Raw genomic sequence first — 19,961 nt, 5'->3', positions numbered from 1 at the left:
AGTGTGTGCCTTTTAATCAAAATATGTTGCTCTCAAAAAGGTTCACAAAAGAAACCGGACTTATCCAGTAACATATGTTGAAATATGCAACGGACTAGCTGATGTCTGTCCAATAAAACAAACGCTGTAGTATACTTGCATTTGGTAATAAAAGCTTTATTAACTGAATAAAAATTAAACATCAAATTTCATGTTATGAAATATGATTCTACTAATTATAGTATTTAGAGATACTTCGATGATTTCACCGAGTTAGCGTTACATTCTCGAGGTTAGCTTTCCTTTTTACTATTGAACTAAGAGTTGTTTGAATGTTATTTTTTTTAAATTGTTTATTTTTAAAGGTAGTTACTAATGTGTTAGTTATGGAGATGTCTGCAAGATTGTTTTTTTTTCTTCCTGTAGACTGCTCCAAGTTTTTCATCTTTATTGTTCTGAGCTTACCTTTAATAAGATTGGTTATCTTTCCATACAATTGCAGTAATACTTGAAGTAGGAATTCTCTAACTGTAATTATACAGAAGAAAACAAAGCAGTAGCAATTGTGATGTGCCTCTGCAATGCTTTACTTTGTAATCGTGGTGCCATCTATCTCTTCTGGAGCACTTCTAGGTACTATATGCAAATTAAGTTTTTAGTGAAAGTACTACAGTTGTCTGAAATATTTATGTATGGCATTATGAATTAAGAAAAGGGAAAGAGGCACCCAAATATTATGCATTCAGAAGGATAACCATGAAGTAAATGATTAGAATAGTTTGCTACAAATTTGGCAAGATTGATGCTATGTTTGGTGTTTGCTCTACATGGTTAGGCACATGTGATTCATGCACTTGCGTAGTACTTTTTGCTATGATGATTTGAATATCTACGATAATTTTAATGACACGTTATTAATTTTCTTTATTTTTAGTTTTAGAAAGAAATGTTAGTAAGAATTATTAGGCAACTCTGTCTGGTAAGGAAAGGTTCTGCCCTACAAGCTCACAGAGACTGTAGCAGCTATGTTCAAGGTCAAACTGGTCATAGGAACACTAGAGAGTACTTCTATTTTATAGATCATCAAGGTCAGGTAGGTCTGAGAACTTGTTGTAATGATACAGAATTTTCTCAGTAATTCGAAACATGGGAACCAGCATTCTTGCTTTAATATGTCTGTTCAGGTGCACACTGTGCAGAAGCATGTTGAGTTTTTATTCATACTAGTACCCTGGTCATTCGATGCGCCATGAGAGATCGTCAGGTGTAATTATTCTTTAGATTAGATCGTTAGACAACAATTGTGCTAAAGGAAGGATAATGTCAGATAGGCTCCACATCCCAGGTTTACTGTGGAGAACCTCTGCGAAATCACTACGTTCAGACTAACCAGGGTGTTTTCTATTACCATTTGATTCCCAAATAACATACTTGGAACTAGCACCTAACATAATGCTCTCTTATATTTTACAGTAGGCTCCTTGGCGTATGCCCATAACTATTCCTCTGGATTGAAATGAACCTCACATAATGCTCCCTCATATTCCACAGTAGGCTCCTCGGCGTATGCCCGTAACTATTCCTCTGGGTTGAAATGAACCTCACATAATGCTCCCTCATATTCCACAGTAGGCTCCTTGGTGTATGCCTGTAACTATTCCTCTGGGTTGAAATGAACTTCACATAATGCTCCCTCATATTTCACAGTAGGCTCCTCGGCGTATGCCCGTAACTATTCTTCTGGGTTGAAATGAACCTCACATAATGCTCCCTCACATTCCACAGTAGGCTCCTCGGCGTATGCCCTTAACTATTCCTCTGGGTTGAAATGAACCTCACATAATGCTCCCTCATATTTCACAGTGGGCTCCTTGTCGTACACCCGTAACTTTTCCTCCGGGTTGAAATGAACCTCGCATGATGCTCCCTCATATTTCACAGTAGGCTCCTTGGTGTATGCCCGTAACTATTCTTCTGGGTTGAAATAAACCTCACATAATGCTCCCTCACATTCCACAGTAGGCTCCTCGGCGTATGCCCGTAACTATTCCTCTGGGTTGAAATGAACCTCACATAATGCTCCCTCATATTTCACAGTGAGCTCCTTGTCGTACACCCGTAACTATTCCTCCGGGTTGAAATGAGAAACAGACAAATGTCCAAAGTAAAATCTTAATGTTTCTGACTCATAAAAGATTGTGCCAGAGACACGCCGATTAGCTAAAAGTGTGCGTTATGACAGAGAGCACATTTAATAGCAATACTTTGGGGTATGATCATAATAGCAATATTTTGGTCATCCCCTGCTTCAACTCAACAACCTGCTTTGCAAACTAACATACCATCAAACATTAGACAATATCCTATCATTTCCGGAGAGCATCTGACAGCTGCTGTCAATCATAAACTTTTCAAAAAGGAATGACAGCAGTACACTTATTTTATAGCTATGACACGGTTTGTGTCTGTTTTGCTGCTGGTTTTTGACATCTCAGTCTTATCAATAAAGTGTTACCCATGCAGCTGTACATTGATGTGTTATTTCTAGATCTATAAACCATGATAGAACTCAATAGCCTACTGCAAAGAGACATAATTCTTGCTAACAGGATGTTTATGAACCCTTTCAATTGGAGCAAAATTTACGTGAACTAGATTCAACATTTTCTGTGTAGCTTTTAAATACCTGAAAAGTGAGTTTTATATTCTTGGACCCAAAATATATCTTTGCAACTGTTGCCGTGGACTTTTGTAGCTCTTTCTTGATGATGCAAAAATGAAGAACTTTACCTCTTGCTACAAAGGTATGTTCTTAGCTAGTAACACTCTGCTTTTTATTCTGCTGGAGGACTGGGTTCCTTTAAAGTGTGATTTGTAAGGTTCAGAGGTGATAAGATTTTTTCACAAATCAAACAGCAGACATACCTGATGGCAAACCTTAGACAATACTTGAAGAATGGCAGCATGAATATGCATGGCACTGTTTGAGATATGGGCAAGTTTTTTTACTAAAACTTGTTAGGTACTTAAAAATTATCAAGTTTAACTAACATTGACACCTTCAACAATTCTCAGTATCCTATGGTTCATTAAAGTCTTTTTTTGGAATTGAAAAATGGTGGATAATTGATAATTATATTCTTACATATTATTATATTATATATACATTATATTTAGATTAATATATAATAGTATTTTACCTAGCAGTAATATAATTAAGATGGATCTTTAGCTTGTTGCAGAGCTTCCCTCACTAGTCTTCTGCATTTTTAGAAAAAGACTTCCTTCGATTCTTCTTCAAAAGACTGAAGTTTAACAAGAGCAACAAATACCCAGAGTTCCCCTACATTTCTCCGTGTGGCCCTGAAATGAACTATGTGCGCTGCGATGACCTTCCTATTGTTTTCACCAAGGTATTGACTATTGAGGGTGAAATTAGGCTCTCCTATAATAATGGTGATGAAAAACTGACATTTCCATTTACACCGAGTGGGGTGTGCATGCTACCTGGTACAGGCCGAGTCTATCACCCTGGACCTGAGGCTTTAGGCGGGGTGGGCCTGGTCAAGTCCCTCATAGCTATAGAATGGAGTAACAGCTTTAGCTATGAGGAAGGTGCTGTCGGGGATCGAGACTCACCAACCCATTTCACATGGCAAGGAGAAAAGCACAGGTTGTCTGGTGAACTCTATGAGACTATTGAGAGATATTCTGGATTGTCATGAGCTCTGAGGTTTTAGCATTGCTTTTTTATAAATACTGAAGTGAATTCATTGGCATATTCATGTTTATTATATAAACAAATCTACAAAAACTGTAAAAGCAAAGGAATATAATCCTTGTGTGGAATGCATCAGGTAGTAATGAAAATGCTTCAGCTGAAGTGTACGTGCAGTACATGCACAAAAACTAGCATGGCGAATAGCGTTTATACAAATTTGTAATAAATAAAACAATTGCCTCGAGAAAAATGATTGTTCAGATTAAAAGGTAGAAACAAAATACTGGAGTGTCTAGACCCAACTATCTACACCGGCATTACTCGCCTGCCGAGAGTTGTCTCCTACTGAATACATTTCTGTTGGCTGGTTGATGGAGTCCATGCTGAGAGCTACTGCTTCTCTGTAATTTGGGTTATGAAATGCGTTGTTAGGGTTGGCTGTTGATTTTCTTTTGTCGACTTTGGCGTACAAAGGCTCGCCTGGAGGCTGCCCAGGCTGGCTGCCTCCGTAACTGTGCTGGTCCATCTACAAACACAGCAGTGCTATATAATGATTTATGGCGATGGAGGTGACTCAAGCATGGTTGCTACATAATACTAAGAAGAGTAATCGGTCACAAATATGTATATAAGTGTTTGCAAGTGGCTCTGAAATCCAGCTCAGAGCTGGGAAAAAGTGAACAAATATGAAAAGATTTGCGAAGATTTCATAACAGACAAAAGATGAAATAGGGTGGAGGAGACCAAATAATAATCTAATGGATGAGAATCTGAATATAAAATAATTAGCAACATATGTAGATGTTTGTGCATATGAGCAAGGTTTATCGTGAGTGGAATACCAATAATTAATTTTTATGTGACAACAGGTTTCCAACTCATTTCAGCTTACATAATTTGCACCAATTACATACAACCTCTAACAATTATTTTGAAAATATTATCATTAGCTTTTCTAACTATGTATGCTCAATTAATATCCATTCTCTTAGCAGAAAAATGTATTTTAAACACTATATGTCAAACCATTTATTTAATTTTAGTGGCTAACTGCTGCCTTTTTGTGATTCTTTTATGATGTAATTCGGACAACATACCTGTTTGAAATGAAAATATTGCCAATAAAGTAATACGTATATAAATACATTTATACCAATGATTATCAAGCATATTTATATACATAAATTAACCCAAAATATATTATATAGTCATTTGTCTTACACTTTAATTCTATTAGCAAATTTTAGCAGATTAAAATTCTGATTAAAATTCTGATTACACTTCAATTAGAAAAAAATCACAAAAGATATTTTCTGTTAAAACATACAACTAAACATTCAAACATATTTATGCACCATAATCCAAGAAATCATTCCTAAAAAACAAGTCATGGAAGTTGTCACAGCCTGCTGCGATGTGGTGCATGAATTAGTGATGCTGCCGCCTGTTCTGTAGACAGCCAACTGTATTTTTAGTTAGCATTCTAATGTTCTCAAATATAATCCTGTATCTAGCCGCTGTATCTAGCCGCCGTATCTAGCCGCCGTATCTAGCCGCCGTACCTAGCCCCCGTATCTAGCCCCCGTATCTAGCCGCCGTATCTAGCCGCCGTATCTAGCCGCCGTATCTAGCCCCCGTATCTAGCCCCTTTGCCTAGCCCCTGTGCCTAGCCCCTGTGCCTAGCCTCTGAATCAGCTATGATTACCTGTATTAGGGCTTCGTGTGATTGATTGAAACGTTGAGACATCTGTATAAGGTTAGGATAGTCTGACGACTCCTGGCGATCAAAAGTGCGGGATGGTTCTGGCGTACCCCGTCTGTATGTGCCAGGTGGTAATCGGTCATACAGGTCAGTCGGATTAGAGTCATAATTGGGTGAAGATTGATGGCTGGTGTGCCATCCTTCCTGCTACAAATATGTACAGCAATAGTCATGAATCCAACACAACACTAGTGATCAATGGCTGTGACTGGCCAGCATATAACCCCAGACTGACAAAAATAGGAGAATATGCTAACATTTACTAAGTGCTTTGACTAAATGTAATGAATGAGAAGTATATCTGCTATTTAAAAACATACGACACTTTAGCAAAGCAGGTAAATTGTAGATTGTAGCGAACTATACAAAGGGAATTTCAAATACTCAATTTTACGATCCAAAATCGCCTACGACTAAAACCTCATACGTAAATAGCCAATCAGGAAATAAAGAATAACCTATATGCGCAAGGTTCTTTATGTCTATTGCTCACCTGTTGGTAAAGGGGCCGCTGGATAGGAAGTGTGCCATTTGAAGGATAGCTACTGCTTGTTCCATTCATTGGATAGGAGTTGCCTGCTCGCTCATCAATTCTATCATCACGGAAAGCCCCATTTGTTCTTGCAATTGTGTTGCTATTGCTAGGGGGCTCACTTCGAGGCCTAGTAAGTGTGCTTGATGCACTAGTGTTACCAGTGTTCACAGCGGACCTGCCAACATATTACACTCTCTTTCCAATCTAGTGATCACAGATGTTACTGGGTACCAATAATACATATATGCTAGGTATAAACACTGAAATCACTATGATTCGAGACAATGATGTAAGCTGAATTTCCACCGTCAGCTAGCCTATGGTGTGGTTCCTATTGTTTTATCTCTCAAGATGAGACCATAAACATTAAAATTTACATGTTACGCAATGATTCTTTCAACCAGGGCTGAACTTTAATAGGTTCCTGTGCGTATGTATACTAGTGCTGGGCACGGGTAAAAAAAATCGTTAAACTCGCGGGTTTAATTTCTCTTGAGCCTCCGGTAATAGAAATTTTGAGCATTTCGATCTTGCAGGTTCGAGTTTTAACTTGCGAGTTCGAGTTATGGTACACGAATCTGTCAAGTAGAAAGGACAAAAACTCGATCTATTGCGCCCTGCACTCTAAACACTGTTTAACACCTACCTGTTAACGCTGCGAGCACGAATATCGATCGATAAAAAACAGTAAAAAATAATAAATAAATGAATAGAATTATGATTGCATTGTAAATTTTAACATATGTCTGATGTTTAGAAATTTTAGACATGAAACCGGTATCAACAAACCCGATACCCGAGAAACCTGTTGGCCAAGAAGTACTCGTGCCAAGCACTATATACAACGTAATACCTTTATGCACATAGCATTTACAACATGTAAAAAGCTGCATTAATATCCAGTCATGATAGTGAGGAGTTGTCTAATTTCCAGCAGAATAAAAAATTTACATAGATACATGTGATATAGACGTACAGTGTAATCAAGCTTTAAAGAAGTAGAACACATCACATATTTGATGGACTTTGGCCTGAATTTTCAAACTACAGTATCATGCTTTTGACCAGCTTAACAAATTATAATAATAACAAGGCTAAAGTTGAAGTCATGTGGCAGCCCTGTACATCAGCAGTCGAAGTCAATGTTTCTGTAGATACCTTGTTTATCTATCAATAACAGCATTTGCCATCAACTAAAAAGGTTCATGTTGAGACCAAGTTTCTAGCCCAAGATCACCTTAATTACAATATCCTGTGTAAAAATATTTTGAGGCTGAACCCCTCTGAAAGATTAAGTTTGGAATTATCTAAGCTTAATGTTAGTTCGCTCTCCAGATGTGAAGACAGACATAGAGAGTGCAACGTAGAAACAAACTTGGGTACCATACATAGACAGAGATTGTAAGATTGAAGCATACTTGGACTGCATAAAATGAAAAAGACGGGGTAGAGAAGTGTACTTGGGCATAACAGACAAGGAGAGACTGTGTGAAAGACCCATCTTTATGCACTATAGACAAATAGAGACTGAGAAGTGTTAGAAACATACTTGGTAAGTACCATAGACTTAGAGAGATTGAGTAGTAGAAACATACTTAAGTACCATAGACTTAGTGAGATTGAGTGGGAGAAACATACTTGGGTACCATAGACTTAGAGAGATTGAGTGTTAGAAACATACAGTGAAACTCGGATAAATCGCCCTCGGATATATCGAACACATGGTTAACTCGAATGGATTTGCTTGGTCAGTTCCAACGCAATGATAAATGGCTTTAGATAACTTGACCGAAACTTCGTTAACTCGAACAGTTTTTTGCCAAACGGCTACCGAGACGGTTGTTACTATCGCTTTAGAATATCACTTTATTCCAAGCCATAGAGATAAGCATCGACTTTTAGTAGTTCTTAGGCCTCGTTATTACCAACATCAGCAAATATTTTCATTAACGACTTTTCTAAAGGTTTTCAAAAATCAAATTTTACCAAACATCCGCTTAGCAATAAGCCCTCCGAAAGCAAGAAAAGTGAGGTAAAATTTGGATAACTTTAAAGTAATATCGGCAAAATTAATAATGGGTTTTTAATAGTAAAGCAGTTTTGTAATAACTGACTTACTGCAAAATTGATCTTGGTTAAAATGCTCGGTAGAAAAATATGTATGTATTTTTTCTGAGCGTTTTAACCGCGATCAAGTTTTGCCAATTTTAATCTGAGAACGTCCTGGCAGTCACATCACCTAAAGCAACAAACAAATCTCAAGTGATAAAAAAATATCTATACTTTCTGATTAAAAATATTTAAAACTTCACACGAGAGACCATTTAACTTGCAACAAGCAATCTATGCTTTTGATTGATATATAGTTTGTATATGTACATGTATCTACTGATAAATACGTGCACTTATGACTGTCCTGATAACTTGAACGCTCTAATAACTCGAACGCTTTCGCTCAGTCCCTTGAAGTTTGAGTTATCCGTGTTTCACTGTACTTAGGTACCATAAAGAGAATGAGTGTTAGAAACATACTTAGGTACCATAGACTTAGAGAGACTGAGTGGCAGAAACAGACTTGGGTACCATAGACTTAGAGAGACTGAGTGGCAGAAACAGACTTGGGTACCATAGACTTAGAGAGACTGAGTGGCAGAAACAGACTTGGGTACCATAGAGAGATTGAGTGGTAGAAACAGACTTGGGTACCATAGAGAGACTGAGTGGCAGAAACAGACTAGGGTACCATAGACTTACAAATACTGAGTAGTAGAAACATACTTGGGTACCATAGACTTAGACAGAAAGTCTGACTCCTTATAGCCTTTGAGTTTGTAGACATCTCTAAGGGAAGAAAACCGCCACAAAGATGTAAGTAGGTGGTGGGTGCAGCGCAAGGTTTTTGATGTGTACTTTTTTTGGCTTTTGGCAATATTCATCAACTGCCTTAAGCCATCACTATCATTTACCAGAGTGCTGCAAAGTATATACACAAGGATATAGTATACACACCAGAGTGCTGCAAAGTATATACATCAAGATATAGTGATATATACCGTTATTGTTATGTATCTAAGAACATAATAATACATACAGCGAGAACTGCAATATACATCAATATACGTATATGGTACAGTAAGATAGCCCAAGCTACCATGTCCTACCTAGCGTGCTGGGCGCTGTCCAAGTCTCGGTCCTTAAGGACTTCATGTAGGGCAGCCAGAACAGCTCGAACTGTCTCCTCTGAGGCTCGGCTGTGTTCAAGTGACCCTCCTCTGGCCGGGGGTAGTCTGGAGACCAACTGCTGTATTGCATATTTACCTACAAACGGAAGAGCATTAGACGTATATCACATTAACTTCAAGAATACTATAGGACTAAGTGCACTGAAAACAAGAAAACATTTAGTTTAACTGTAACATCATTGCACAGAATCCTTTTAGCTGAGCAGTCATAACGCTTTAAACCTAAGCAAAGAGTCATTATCCATACTTGGAGAGGTAAAATAATTGCTTCCACCTTTTATCTCATAATTATTAGAATATCTGTACATTATCTAACAATAATTGCATATAAGGGTATGTCAGTTCACCACCACTAGTAAGCAATGATGCAAACATGGAAAAAATCTAAAAACTAGTCAGTGGATGACTATTCTAACCAACTCAACTATATTTGGAATTGTCTCTGTATTAGAGCAGACAAATCTAGAAAAAACTTCTAGATCATTTTTCTTTAATTGCTAGAGGTTGTAGAAACAAATTTAAATTTCAACAAAATTTATTGGAGGAGCAAAAAATTTACCCACACGTATGACATGTCTTTATGTAAGTCTCAGTGGTCATATGAACCTAGTCAGTAGTCATATAGCCCCAGTCGGTAGTCATATAGCCCCAGTCGGTAGTCATATAGCCCCAGTCGGTAGTCATATAGCCCCAGTCGGTAGTCATATGAACCCAGTCGGTAGTCATATGAACCCAGTAGGTAGTCATATGAACCCAGTCGGTAGTCATATGAACCCAGTCGGTAGTCATATGAACCCAGTCGGTAGTCATATGAACCCAGTCGGTAGTCATATGAACCCAGTCGGTAGTCATATGAACCCAGTCGGTAGTCATATGAACCCAGTCGGTAGTCATATGAACCCAATCGGTAGTCATATGAACCCAATCGGTAGTCATATGAACCCAGTCGGTAGTCATATGAACCCAGTCGGTAGTCATATGAACCCAGTAAGTAGTCATATGAACCCAGTCAGTAGTCATATAGACCCAGTTAGTAGTCATATGAACCCAGTCAGTAGTCATACGAACCCGGTCAGTAGTCATATAGACCCAGTTAGTAGTCGTATGGACCAAGTTGTTGGACAAATTAACCCTGTGAAATTTAACATCCAACAGTCTCTGCCCAGCCCCAGGTTGTTATTCATGAATCCTGTGTTACTGACACACTTGTGATTGCACTGGAAACTCATCAACAAAAAGGAATAATAATACAGATAATATAATCTAGCTCATGTACTTCTCTAGCCTTATCTGTATATCCTAAAAACTTGTATGTTCAATTTCTCTTCCGCAGTCACAATGAGCATATTTTTGGGAACTTTAAAGGTGATAAAATAAACACTAATAAGGCCCAAAGCAGCTTCACTGAAGCAAAGATCGGCCCATGTGACCTCCAATTGGCCTTTCTTATAAACTAACCAATGAGAGTCTTGTTACTTTTGTCAAGTGCTAGATTCCTCAGAGCTATAGCAGCACCACACACAACGTTATCCGCTTCCTCCAGACCGAGCAGTTCCACTATTGTCGGCAGACCTCTTTTCTTCCGAATCTGTAAAATAAGACAGCTGTCAAACTGAGTCAGAGTGGCAGCACCAGCTGACATGGTATATAAATTTAATTTTTGCAAAGGTACATTGAGCAGGTATTAAAACATATATCTATGTGAACAATGGTCAAATAATAGCCTATAGGCAAGGCCTGTGAAAAATACTGCTGCAAACTAAATCCAAAATCAGTATACTAGGATGCTGTACAACCGTTGTAAGTTCAAACAGAAGACAGAAAAAAACCTGGACATAGTTTCATTACAATAGGTAGTAGCTACACTTCCCAGCTGATTGTCGATACTAATCTATGAAGATAATCTGTAGTTTTTTGTTGTGAATAATAAAAAACCTGTTGTATTTAGATGATAAATTATTGAAGTGCACAAAATTCAAAATACACTAATCAGGAGTTAATTTTTCAATATTCTTGTAAAAGATAATTTGCCAGCTTTGAATTTATTAGGTTAAATGTGATGAGAAGATTTTCTGTTTTCTTTTTCGATATATGAGCCATGTCAACAAGTTATACTGAACTGCAAGGAGCAGACAACTCCTATCAGACTCAAATCATTCAATAAAAACAAACATCAGTACATACAAAACAAGAGGAAGACTCACATGCTCTCGGAAGATAATTGAGGGCTGCCACTCGCACGCTGTCAGATTCTGTATGGCACCGACTGCTGCCTCTAGAGTGTCAGTGTTGGAGCAGTCCGAAAGGAGAGGTAGGTACATGTCGACCAGCTCAGGCTGCCATAGTTGCTCACCCCTTCTGCTACCTAGCTGTGTTCGACTAAGCAGAGGAAATATTTACACTGTTATTAATATGTATGGAGTCTAGTAATGGCATAGGTTGCAGACAAGCGCTTATAACGAGAGAGAAAGCAAGCCAGCCCGAAGGAGAAGCTATATAGGACATTATTACACAAGGCAGTGTTAAACCTGTTCACTGTTCTAATAATATCAACTTACATTTCAAATCTGCTAATTGAGTATTCACATCGCAGTTGAAAATTTGTAGCAATATCTGGCATTATATGATATTATCTAGTTTCATACAGGATTATCTGGTATTAGCTGTTATTACCTGATAGTATCTGGGATTATCTGATACATGTATATTATGGCATTACATGTTATTATATAATAGTATTTGGTAATATATGGTACTATATGGTAAATATGGTGTTACAATGAGTTATCTAGTATTACACAACATTATATAACGATACATGGCATTTAACTGAACTAAATTTATAAAATGGATAGTAGATGAATGGCTTTATGTATGCGTTAAAAAAGGTTGCATTTTCAATGACAAAAATCAAGACATTTCATACAGTAATGATAAATAAGGTTGATTAAAACAGAAAGACAGTGAGTTGAGGCAGGTGAAACTTGAGATATAATCAAGCTATAACAAGTGAGGGTAAAAACCGTAAGAATACTACAGATTCAACTAGATTGCTGCTTGAAAATTCAAACATGTAGCAATGATGCTCGCAAATTAATAAAGATAAGTAGTTTGACTGCCAGCATCTACAGGTAAGCAGCAGGTGTCATATGATGCTTGTTTTAATTCATAATACTGATTTGAGCAAGAAAGCATCAATGATGATCAATGATTGGTTCAATAAACCATCAATTAGACTGTGATCCAGCTTTAAGTAACTCTACTGAATGTTCAAACGATTAAAACTGAATCAATCTACTTAAATAAAGTCTAAGTAACTCTATTCTAATAAAGTGTTAAATAAAGTCTAAGTAACTCTATTCAAATAAAGTGAAGTCAAACACTGAGTAACTCTATTACATAAAGAGAAGTGAAATACTGAGTAACTCTATTATGTAAAGAGAAGTCAAACACTGAGTAACTCTATTTAAAAAAAATGAAACACTGAGTAACTCTATTATATAAAGAGAAGTCAAACACTGAGTAACTCTATTACATAAAAAGAAGTGAAACACTGAGTAACTCTATTACATAAAGAGAAGTGAAATACTGAGTAACTCTATTATGTAAAGAGAAGTCAAACACTGAGTAACTCTATTATATAAAGAGAAGTCAAACACTGAGTAACTCTATTACATAAAAAGAAGTGAAACACTGAGTAACTCTATTCTATAAATTGAAGTCAAAAACTAAGTAACTCTATTTAATAAAGGGTCAAAAACTTAGTAACTATATCACATAAAGTGAAGTCAATCATTGAGTAACGCTATTCCAATGTATAGACTCAAGCTAAGCCAGTCTAGAGGTTGGGGTAGAGGTCAGTAGAGATTGGGGTAGAGGTCAGTAGAAAGTGGGGTAGAGGTCAGTAGAGATTTGGGCAGAGGTCAGTAAAGGTTGAGATAGAGGACAGTAGAGAGTGGGGTCACTCACTATACATTCTCTACACCAAAGTCGTGTCTGAGAATTTTGCTACAATAAAAGGAACCAACAGAAAACATACCAAGGATATTCAATAGACGTTTCTGTGGATTCTTTAGACTTGCCAAAGCAGCCGAGAATAGAAAGATCCTGAGATTTCTTTGGCTGCCGCAGATCCGAAAGTTTCGTTTCATAAAAAGTTGGGTAGTCTACCTCCATGAGCCTGAATGAGAGGTTGCGCAGTGTGCAGACTATGTTTTCTACTGGCTTATTATCTAAAAATATACATATATGGACAATCCATCTGTCTATCTGTACATGTGTCTTGTTATCTAAGCATATATATGTATGCATGATCTATGTATCGAAAATGACAGTTATGTCGTTTAAATTAGCGCAGCTCATTTTAATGCAGAAATTTCTCAAATTACCAGATAAAATGTCAAACAATTTGAAGCGTTCAACTATAAAACATTCAACCAGGGTTACAGTCCTACTAAAATACTATATAAGGCATCTTTATCGATTATACACAAACATAATTCTTTGCACAAACATATTACCGATACTTTCACCATATATTTTTATTCCGTATTTTCAGTACAACCTCAAACTCAGTATTTCCAATAAAACCACATTTACTATTTGAAAAGTATCACTAGACACCTTGATGACAACTACTACGAGCTGCAAGGTCATTCTAAAGGTATCTGGCAAACCATACCCATTTCAGCTCGTCCAATGACGGAGTAGATGACACTCAGTAAAGATTCTAATAGGCCATCACAATCTCGCAACTGTTTTCTAGCAAATAGGCCGTCAGAACTGACATTCCTACAAGCAGCAAAAACAGGCATCCAATCAGCGGACAATAAGCCGGCAGGAAGATAACTTGTTAACTGTTGATCAAATGCTGGAGTTGAGTGGTTGTTAAAATGTTGGTCAGAACACTCGAATAGGTTTGACACGCTGCACTAAAACTATAGTAATAAGGTTTGCGCTCTTTTTGAGACGATGCGTAAAAAGAAAAGATAACTCTTAACAACGCATTTATTTCATGTAATCAGTAACAGATGATTTTTGTGAGACTCGCTAAATATTTACTGAAATTCTACCTAAACGTGATAAAATATACATTTGCTGAGCATTTGATGAACAGGTAATGAATTCTCTGTTTACGATCACAGTTTCAAAGGGTCAGTGCATTGTCTTTAACCTTGGTTTAGAAATAGCATAATCTAACCTCAACACTCCAGTCGCATTCCTGAATTCAGTAGACCAACTGACACTGGTGACAGTGGGAGCTGAGGAGAGTTGACCAGATGAAGGGAGGCCAGCAGACGGAAGTATGACAAAGTTAACTAGAGGCTTGAGAGCACGTGTTACTACCGGTTTTTTCAGCTCCTGAAACAAGTATACGGCGAAAATGAATGAAACATAACTGATGCTGATGCGAAGTGAAGGTCAGAATACAGGAGCGCTAAAGCAAAATTTATTGCCAGTAAAACTGTGAAGCTGCAAATTCAATAACTATTACTCTCTAAGGCTACATAACATTTATTATCTCTAAGGCTATATGACATTTATTATCTCTAAGGCTATATGACATATCTACTGCCCTTCTCCCCGCTCTTGAGTAACAAGACAAGTAATAAAAGCCTACTAAATATGAGTCGAGACAGCGACACTCACGCCGAGAGAACTTAAATTCCAAAGTATGCCAGTGATTAATTCTCTAACATCATTGTCTCTCGACCTCTCCAGCAAAGCTGCAAGTGCCTCAATGCCTGCAGCAGTTTTTATAGCCCGTTTGTTGTTGTCATTTTCATATCCTCGGGAGAGATTAAGAAGCGCCCCCAGAGCGTTACGGTGAACTTCTGGTACATCCTCTCGTAGCAGCCTCACTAGAGCATTGATACCACCCAGGGACCTGTCAAATGCAAGGTCACAAATGAAAAAGCAACAGTAAGCCTCTTTCCTAGTTTATTAAAAGCCATAGCACCACATGAATCTAAATTTACTATGCAATTTGGCTTCGATGAAAGCTTATGACAAAAATATTTATCGCAAAATTCAAGCTACAAAAAAGGGAAGCAAAATGAGCAGAATTGAAAGCAGAACTGTGCCAATGTTAAGATATAATATATATAATATATATTATGTATATAATATATATATATATATATATATAGTTTAGCAGTCTATATATATACACTACTAAACTAAAAGTACTCAACATGAGGTATGAAGCTAGCTATAAATAGTTTGAAGAAATAGTTTGTACTTAGCTTTCAGCCACTGTCAGTTTCAAGGGTTTCAAGGCCTTTCATAAATTTATATATATAATATAGCTACATACCTATATATATTTATACATAAATATTTATATGTACATATATTTTCTAGTACATGATTTTTATGACTAAAATTTTTGCGGCAGCTACAGCTTTTACTTTGAAACGACATACATTCATACATATAAATATATATATATATATTAAAAAGACTACCACATGTGCTAAGTGCATAATCATCATATTTATATCCAAGCTTAGCAAACACCACCATCACAAGTCTTATTGAAGCATAAACCTTATGCTAATTTCCAAAGCAATAAAGAGTCAGTGGCTCACCCTGTGCGAGCTTTCACTTCGTTGTTCCCATAGGAAAGGTGCTGGAGGTAAGCAGCGGCATTCGCCTTGATCGCTGTGTTCGGGTGGCTGAGGTACTCAATCACTTCTGGTATATCAGGAGGCTTCCATTTGTTATCAGCCTCTGGACGACTATTTATAGACTGGCGACTGCCATAAAGGAGCTCCGGGTCGGCTAACATAGGATGACTGCTCCGCCCTGGTTGACTGCTGCCAAGTCTGTCTGCATAGGAGGACTGCCGGCTGTATGGATTTCCTAGAAAGGCAGCAACAAGCCCAAGCTGGTTATCTAGCAGGCTAGAGAAGCTTGCATTATTTCAGGTCTAACTATGAGTGTGAGAACAAAGAATGGTATCAACAAGCGATGAGCTTCATCAGTGACAGAAATGAATCAAAAGCACCAAAGTTAACAGCCTTTCTGTAGCTGAACAAGTCAACTGAGATGGGCAGCCAAGGGTCTGACGCAGGTCTGACCTAGAGCTGATGCCTCATCTCTCTTGAGTCGACTGAACAAGACAAATAGATTCTGTTCAGGACAGTAGAGTGCTCAGCATTGAAAAGGGAGTCATGTCTGCGAACTAGTCAGTTACTGCTGGATAGAATGGTCAGGCCATGGCTTTACAGCAACCGAAAAGTCAGCTGGGTGAGTCAGCCGAAGTAACCAAAGCGTATAAAGCTTATGAATTGGATCATGCTCAATATTTTTTGGCCAGAGGTAACCAAGCTCGCGCTTGATTGGACAATATATTATTAGTGAGTACCTTATTCCCTTTATTTCTTCACAATCGATCAGTTCGATAATAATTCAGAATTTAGCAAATGAAATCACATGATCATGAAACAGGAAATAGCCTGAATGAAATTAACTTTGAGTTCAGTTCTGACCTGTTAGTTCCACTGTACAAACTTCAGTTGCCTCAACTGAGAGATGCTCAGTATGGAAGCTTCAGGCCAAGTGCTGAACAGCCATACTTTTAGGAGCATCTGCTCAAGTTGATAGGCCAAAAACCGGAAAAGAATTTGACTGAGACTAGATTAAGTGCAAGGAACTACCACAAAATGAGTAAGACATAACATTCTACAAAATTTATGAAAGCATTTGTAAAAATGAAATATTTTATGCGGTAAGAAAATATTAGTGAAGAAAACAGCCTTCTTCCATTACCAACTGTTATGTGATCTTAGCTTAATGAATTTTACATAGCACTGTAAAGTATTAAAAAATCATAAATAATTTATACTGCCGATACAACACTCGGTGAGATTTTTAGAAAAAAACTGGTATTACAATAATGGTTAATCTTGTAAACAGGAAATTCAATGAAGCATTCCGCAGGGATGTATCGTTTGCTGTGAGCAGACAACTTCTTTTACAGCTCATACATCTTGAATGTGGAACAAGATTGTCTGACATAAGCAATGGTTGAAGAGTACATGACAAAAACATTTCTCAGAGGTATGTTGGTCCAAGCACTTGCCAAAGATCGCAAGTTGCAGATGATTGCTGCAGGCGGATATGACAGGTGCTCTATTAAGGCACAATTGACAATTAACATAAAGTGAGGAGTCGAGTGGCCTGCATAGTCAGAGGGCTTCAACCAATCAATGGACAGACACATAGTCGATTACACCCAATTAGTCTACTAATGAAACCTTAATTCTACATGAAATTCTTTAATGGGTCATCTAGGAAAAACGCTGGATAGACATTTTATGACAAGGAACAAAAGACAGTGAAAGGTAGTACTGAGATGATACAGAGGCAACGCGTTTACCTGATGTTGTTGGTCGTTCTTCTGCATAGAGCTCGCCTGCAGCACTTCCTCCTTGATAACTGCTAAACCTGCAAGTAAAAACAATATCTGTAGCTTGACTAACTGGAAGCCACTTTCTTTTTCCATTCGAGGCAACAGTCGGACATACCTGCTGACAGTTGTCTTAAGACATAAAAGAGCCAGTTCAGAGTGACTACAACTTATAAAACAGGAAGCCATAGTGTCGCAACGACCGAGTCTTAATGGTGGTTGCATGAGGCTAGGATGTAAACGCCTGTGCTGCCAATACCAACAACCAGTGAGCCATTCTTTTTGCAATCATTACAGTACCAGGAGAATTGAATCGATGTGCTGCGTGTTACGGTTTATAATATATATTTGATCGCTAAAAGGTCGATATATTAGTAGATCGATAGAATTCAGCCATGAATTGACATCTGCCAGAATTTAGATAACCAGTACTTATATCATCAGAATGACAAAATATTGCTCATGAGAGTAAGCCAGCCTTGAAAGATTGGCTTATATTGTGCCAAAAAGCAGCCGTAACAACACATAGAAATAAAGATGGTCAACAATTAGCTGGCACAAGAGGCCAAGACAGCTATTGTTGCTGACGATCTTGACACACCGTTTGCATGATAGTTACAGTTATTACTTAGATGTAGGTCAACACACAGAATGAGACATCGTGGATTGGATTAAACAAAGATCGACCTTGTGAACTGTCATAGACTATCTAACAAAGATCGACCTTGTGAACTGTCATAAACCACCTGGCAAAGATCGACCTTGTGAACTGTCATAGACCACCTAACAAAGGTCGATCACATGAACTGTCTTAGACCACCTAATACAGGTCGATCACGTGACCTGTCAAAGGCTATCTAACACAGGTCGATCATGTGAACTGTCATAGACTACCTAAGACAGCTCGACCTTGTGAACTGTCATAGACCACCTAACAGAAGTCGATCTTGTGAACTGGTATAGACCACCTAACAAAGATCAATCTTTTAAAGGAATCGATCGAATTTTCATCGTGGACAGAAGCTATATAATAATACTATATATTATACCTTTGGCCATTACTAGTTGGAGTGGGAGAATTATAGGCCATGTTTTTTTCTTCATAGCCTTGATTTCCCCCTTGACTGCCTTCAAGATAGCCTGGGCGTTCGTCCTGATAACCTCTATCTCTTTCTGGATCTCTGCCTCTTTCCTGATAGCCTCTGTTGTCTTCCTGGTAACCCGTGATTGGTTCTTTTGAATAGTCTGTACGTTCACTCTCTAAATAGTCAGCACCTTGGCCTTCAAGAAAGCCAGTGCTGCCGTCAGAGTGACTGTTTTTAGGCAGATCTTGGCTGGCTTGAGAGAGCTGGCCAGAGCTTTGTCTATGATGACCAGCCTCATGAGAACTCGGAGTATGATCTGATGGTGCAGAGTTTCCCTGCTCTCTGTAACTGTTAAAGCTGTTAGGATAGTCTGCAGATCTGCAAAGAACAATTGCTGCATAACTGTCTCAACCTTGTGCCATATAGACACACTGAAACCACAATAAAATCATAAACATACCAAAGGTGTGTTTATCAGAATACCTTTCATTGTTTCAATGAAGATAAACTTTCATTAAAACCATGAAAAATGAAACCATGTCTATATATCAAAAGCCTAGATAGCATAAATATATTTAAACCATAGACCCACTAAAGCTATAGACACACACTAGAATCAGATAAAACTAAGTGTTTATCCTTGCATCCACATAAAACTTTTGAGCTTGGAACATGAGTAGCAGTGTAAATATTGTTCAACAAATCAAAACAAAACAATCTTACCAGGTGATTAAAACTGTAAGAGAACAGATATAGCCAAACAAACAACGAGCAAGCAGCGCATAGACGCAAATGCTGCCGTGTTACGTACAACAAGCAGATAACACAGACGCATTGCATTCCACACCATATAGTTTTAATACAGTTTTAATAGTTATCAACAGCGAAAAATAGTAGCAACACCGACATTGTAGCAGCACTTATGCCTATACAGACTGCAAGACAGCCTCTTAAAGGAACTCAATTGAATGATAACTTATTAACTGAAACTAGCGTCAAGACTTGTCGACACTGGATGCTAATCAAGCTCATTCGATCTACTGTCACCTATGTCATCAGGAAGTTATGTTGACATACAAAGAGGTTTGTTTAGGATTGCCTAATCTTGGCACTAACCTAGCCTCCGATTATAGGAGTAAGTCCAACACAACTTCCTCTTAGAGACTTACATGAAGTCTGCCACAATAACTAGTTTTTAGAACTGATGATTTTATTCGTAACCAG

The 19,961-nt window shown here is 37.8% G+C and overlaps 2 protein-coding genes across 3 annotated transcripts in view; one reads left to right on the top strand and one right to left on the bottom strand.

Moving 5' to 3' along the window:
• Positions 1-907: 907 nt before the first annotated feature.
• LOC137406036 (UPF0598 protein CG30010-like) lies at positions 908-3,733 on the top strand. The gene is made up of 3 exons (XM_068092591.1): positions 908-1,072; positions 2,735-2,783; positions 3,253-3,733. Exons 1-3 carry the CDS (start codon positions 926-928, stop codon positions 3,702-3,704), a joined length of 648 nt encoding a protein of 215 aa, XP_067948692.1. The 5' UTR covers positions 908-925; the 3' UTR covers positions 3,705-3,733.
• A 249-nt stretch (positions 3,734-3,982) lies between these two features.
• LOC137405816 (catenin delta-2-like) overlaps positions 3,983-19,961 on the bottom strand; it is a 37,098-nt gene continuing 21,119 nt past the window's right edge. Inside the window, exons 7-20 of one of the 2 annotated variants that reach the window (XM_068092269.1) lie at positions 18,702-19,115; positions 17,623-17,690; positions 15,830-16,103; positions 14,889-15,126; positions 14,440-14,600; positions 13,921-14,030; positions 13,279-13,471; positions 11,444-11,618; positions 10,698-10,827; positions 9,159-9,315; positions 8,776-8,970; positions 5,956-6,172; positions 5,406-5,609; positions 3,983-4,226 (exon numbers count right to left, since the gene is read on the bottom strand). In XM_068092269.1, the coding sequence (XP_067948370.1) occupies positions 3,993-4,226; positions 5,406-5,609; positions 5,956-6,172; positions 8,776-8,970; positions 9,159-9,315; positions 10,698-10,827; positions 11,444-11,618; positions 13,279-13,471; positions 13,921-14,030; positions 14,440-14,600; positions 14,889-15,126; positions 15,830-16,103; positions 17,623-17,690; positions 18,702-19,115 (2,770 nt within the window). In that variant the 3' untranslated portion in view covers positions 3,983-3,992. The remainder of the gene's footprint in view (positions 4,227-5,405; positions 5,610-5,955; positions 6,173-8,775; positions 8,971-9,158; positions 9,316-10,697; positions 10,828-11,443; positions 11,619-13,278; positions 13,472-13,920; positions 14,031-14,439; positions 14,601-14,888; positions 15,127-15,829; positions 16,104-17,622; positions 17,691-18,701; positions 19,116-19,961) is intronic. The other variant, XM_068092349.1, reaches the window with a different exon arrangement.

This window comes from Watersipora subatra, chromosome 1 (genome assembly GCF_963576615.1).
Source record: "Watersipora subatra chromosome 1, tzWatSuba1.1, whole genome shotgun sequence".
Taxonomy (NCBI): domain Eukaryota; kingdom Metazoa; phylum Bryozoa; class Gymnolaemata; order Cheilostomatida; family Watersiporidae; genus Watersipora; species Watersipora subatra.
This window is presented reverse-complemented; position numbering and strand designations above follow the sequence as displayed.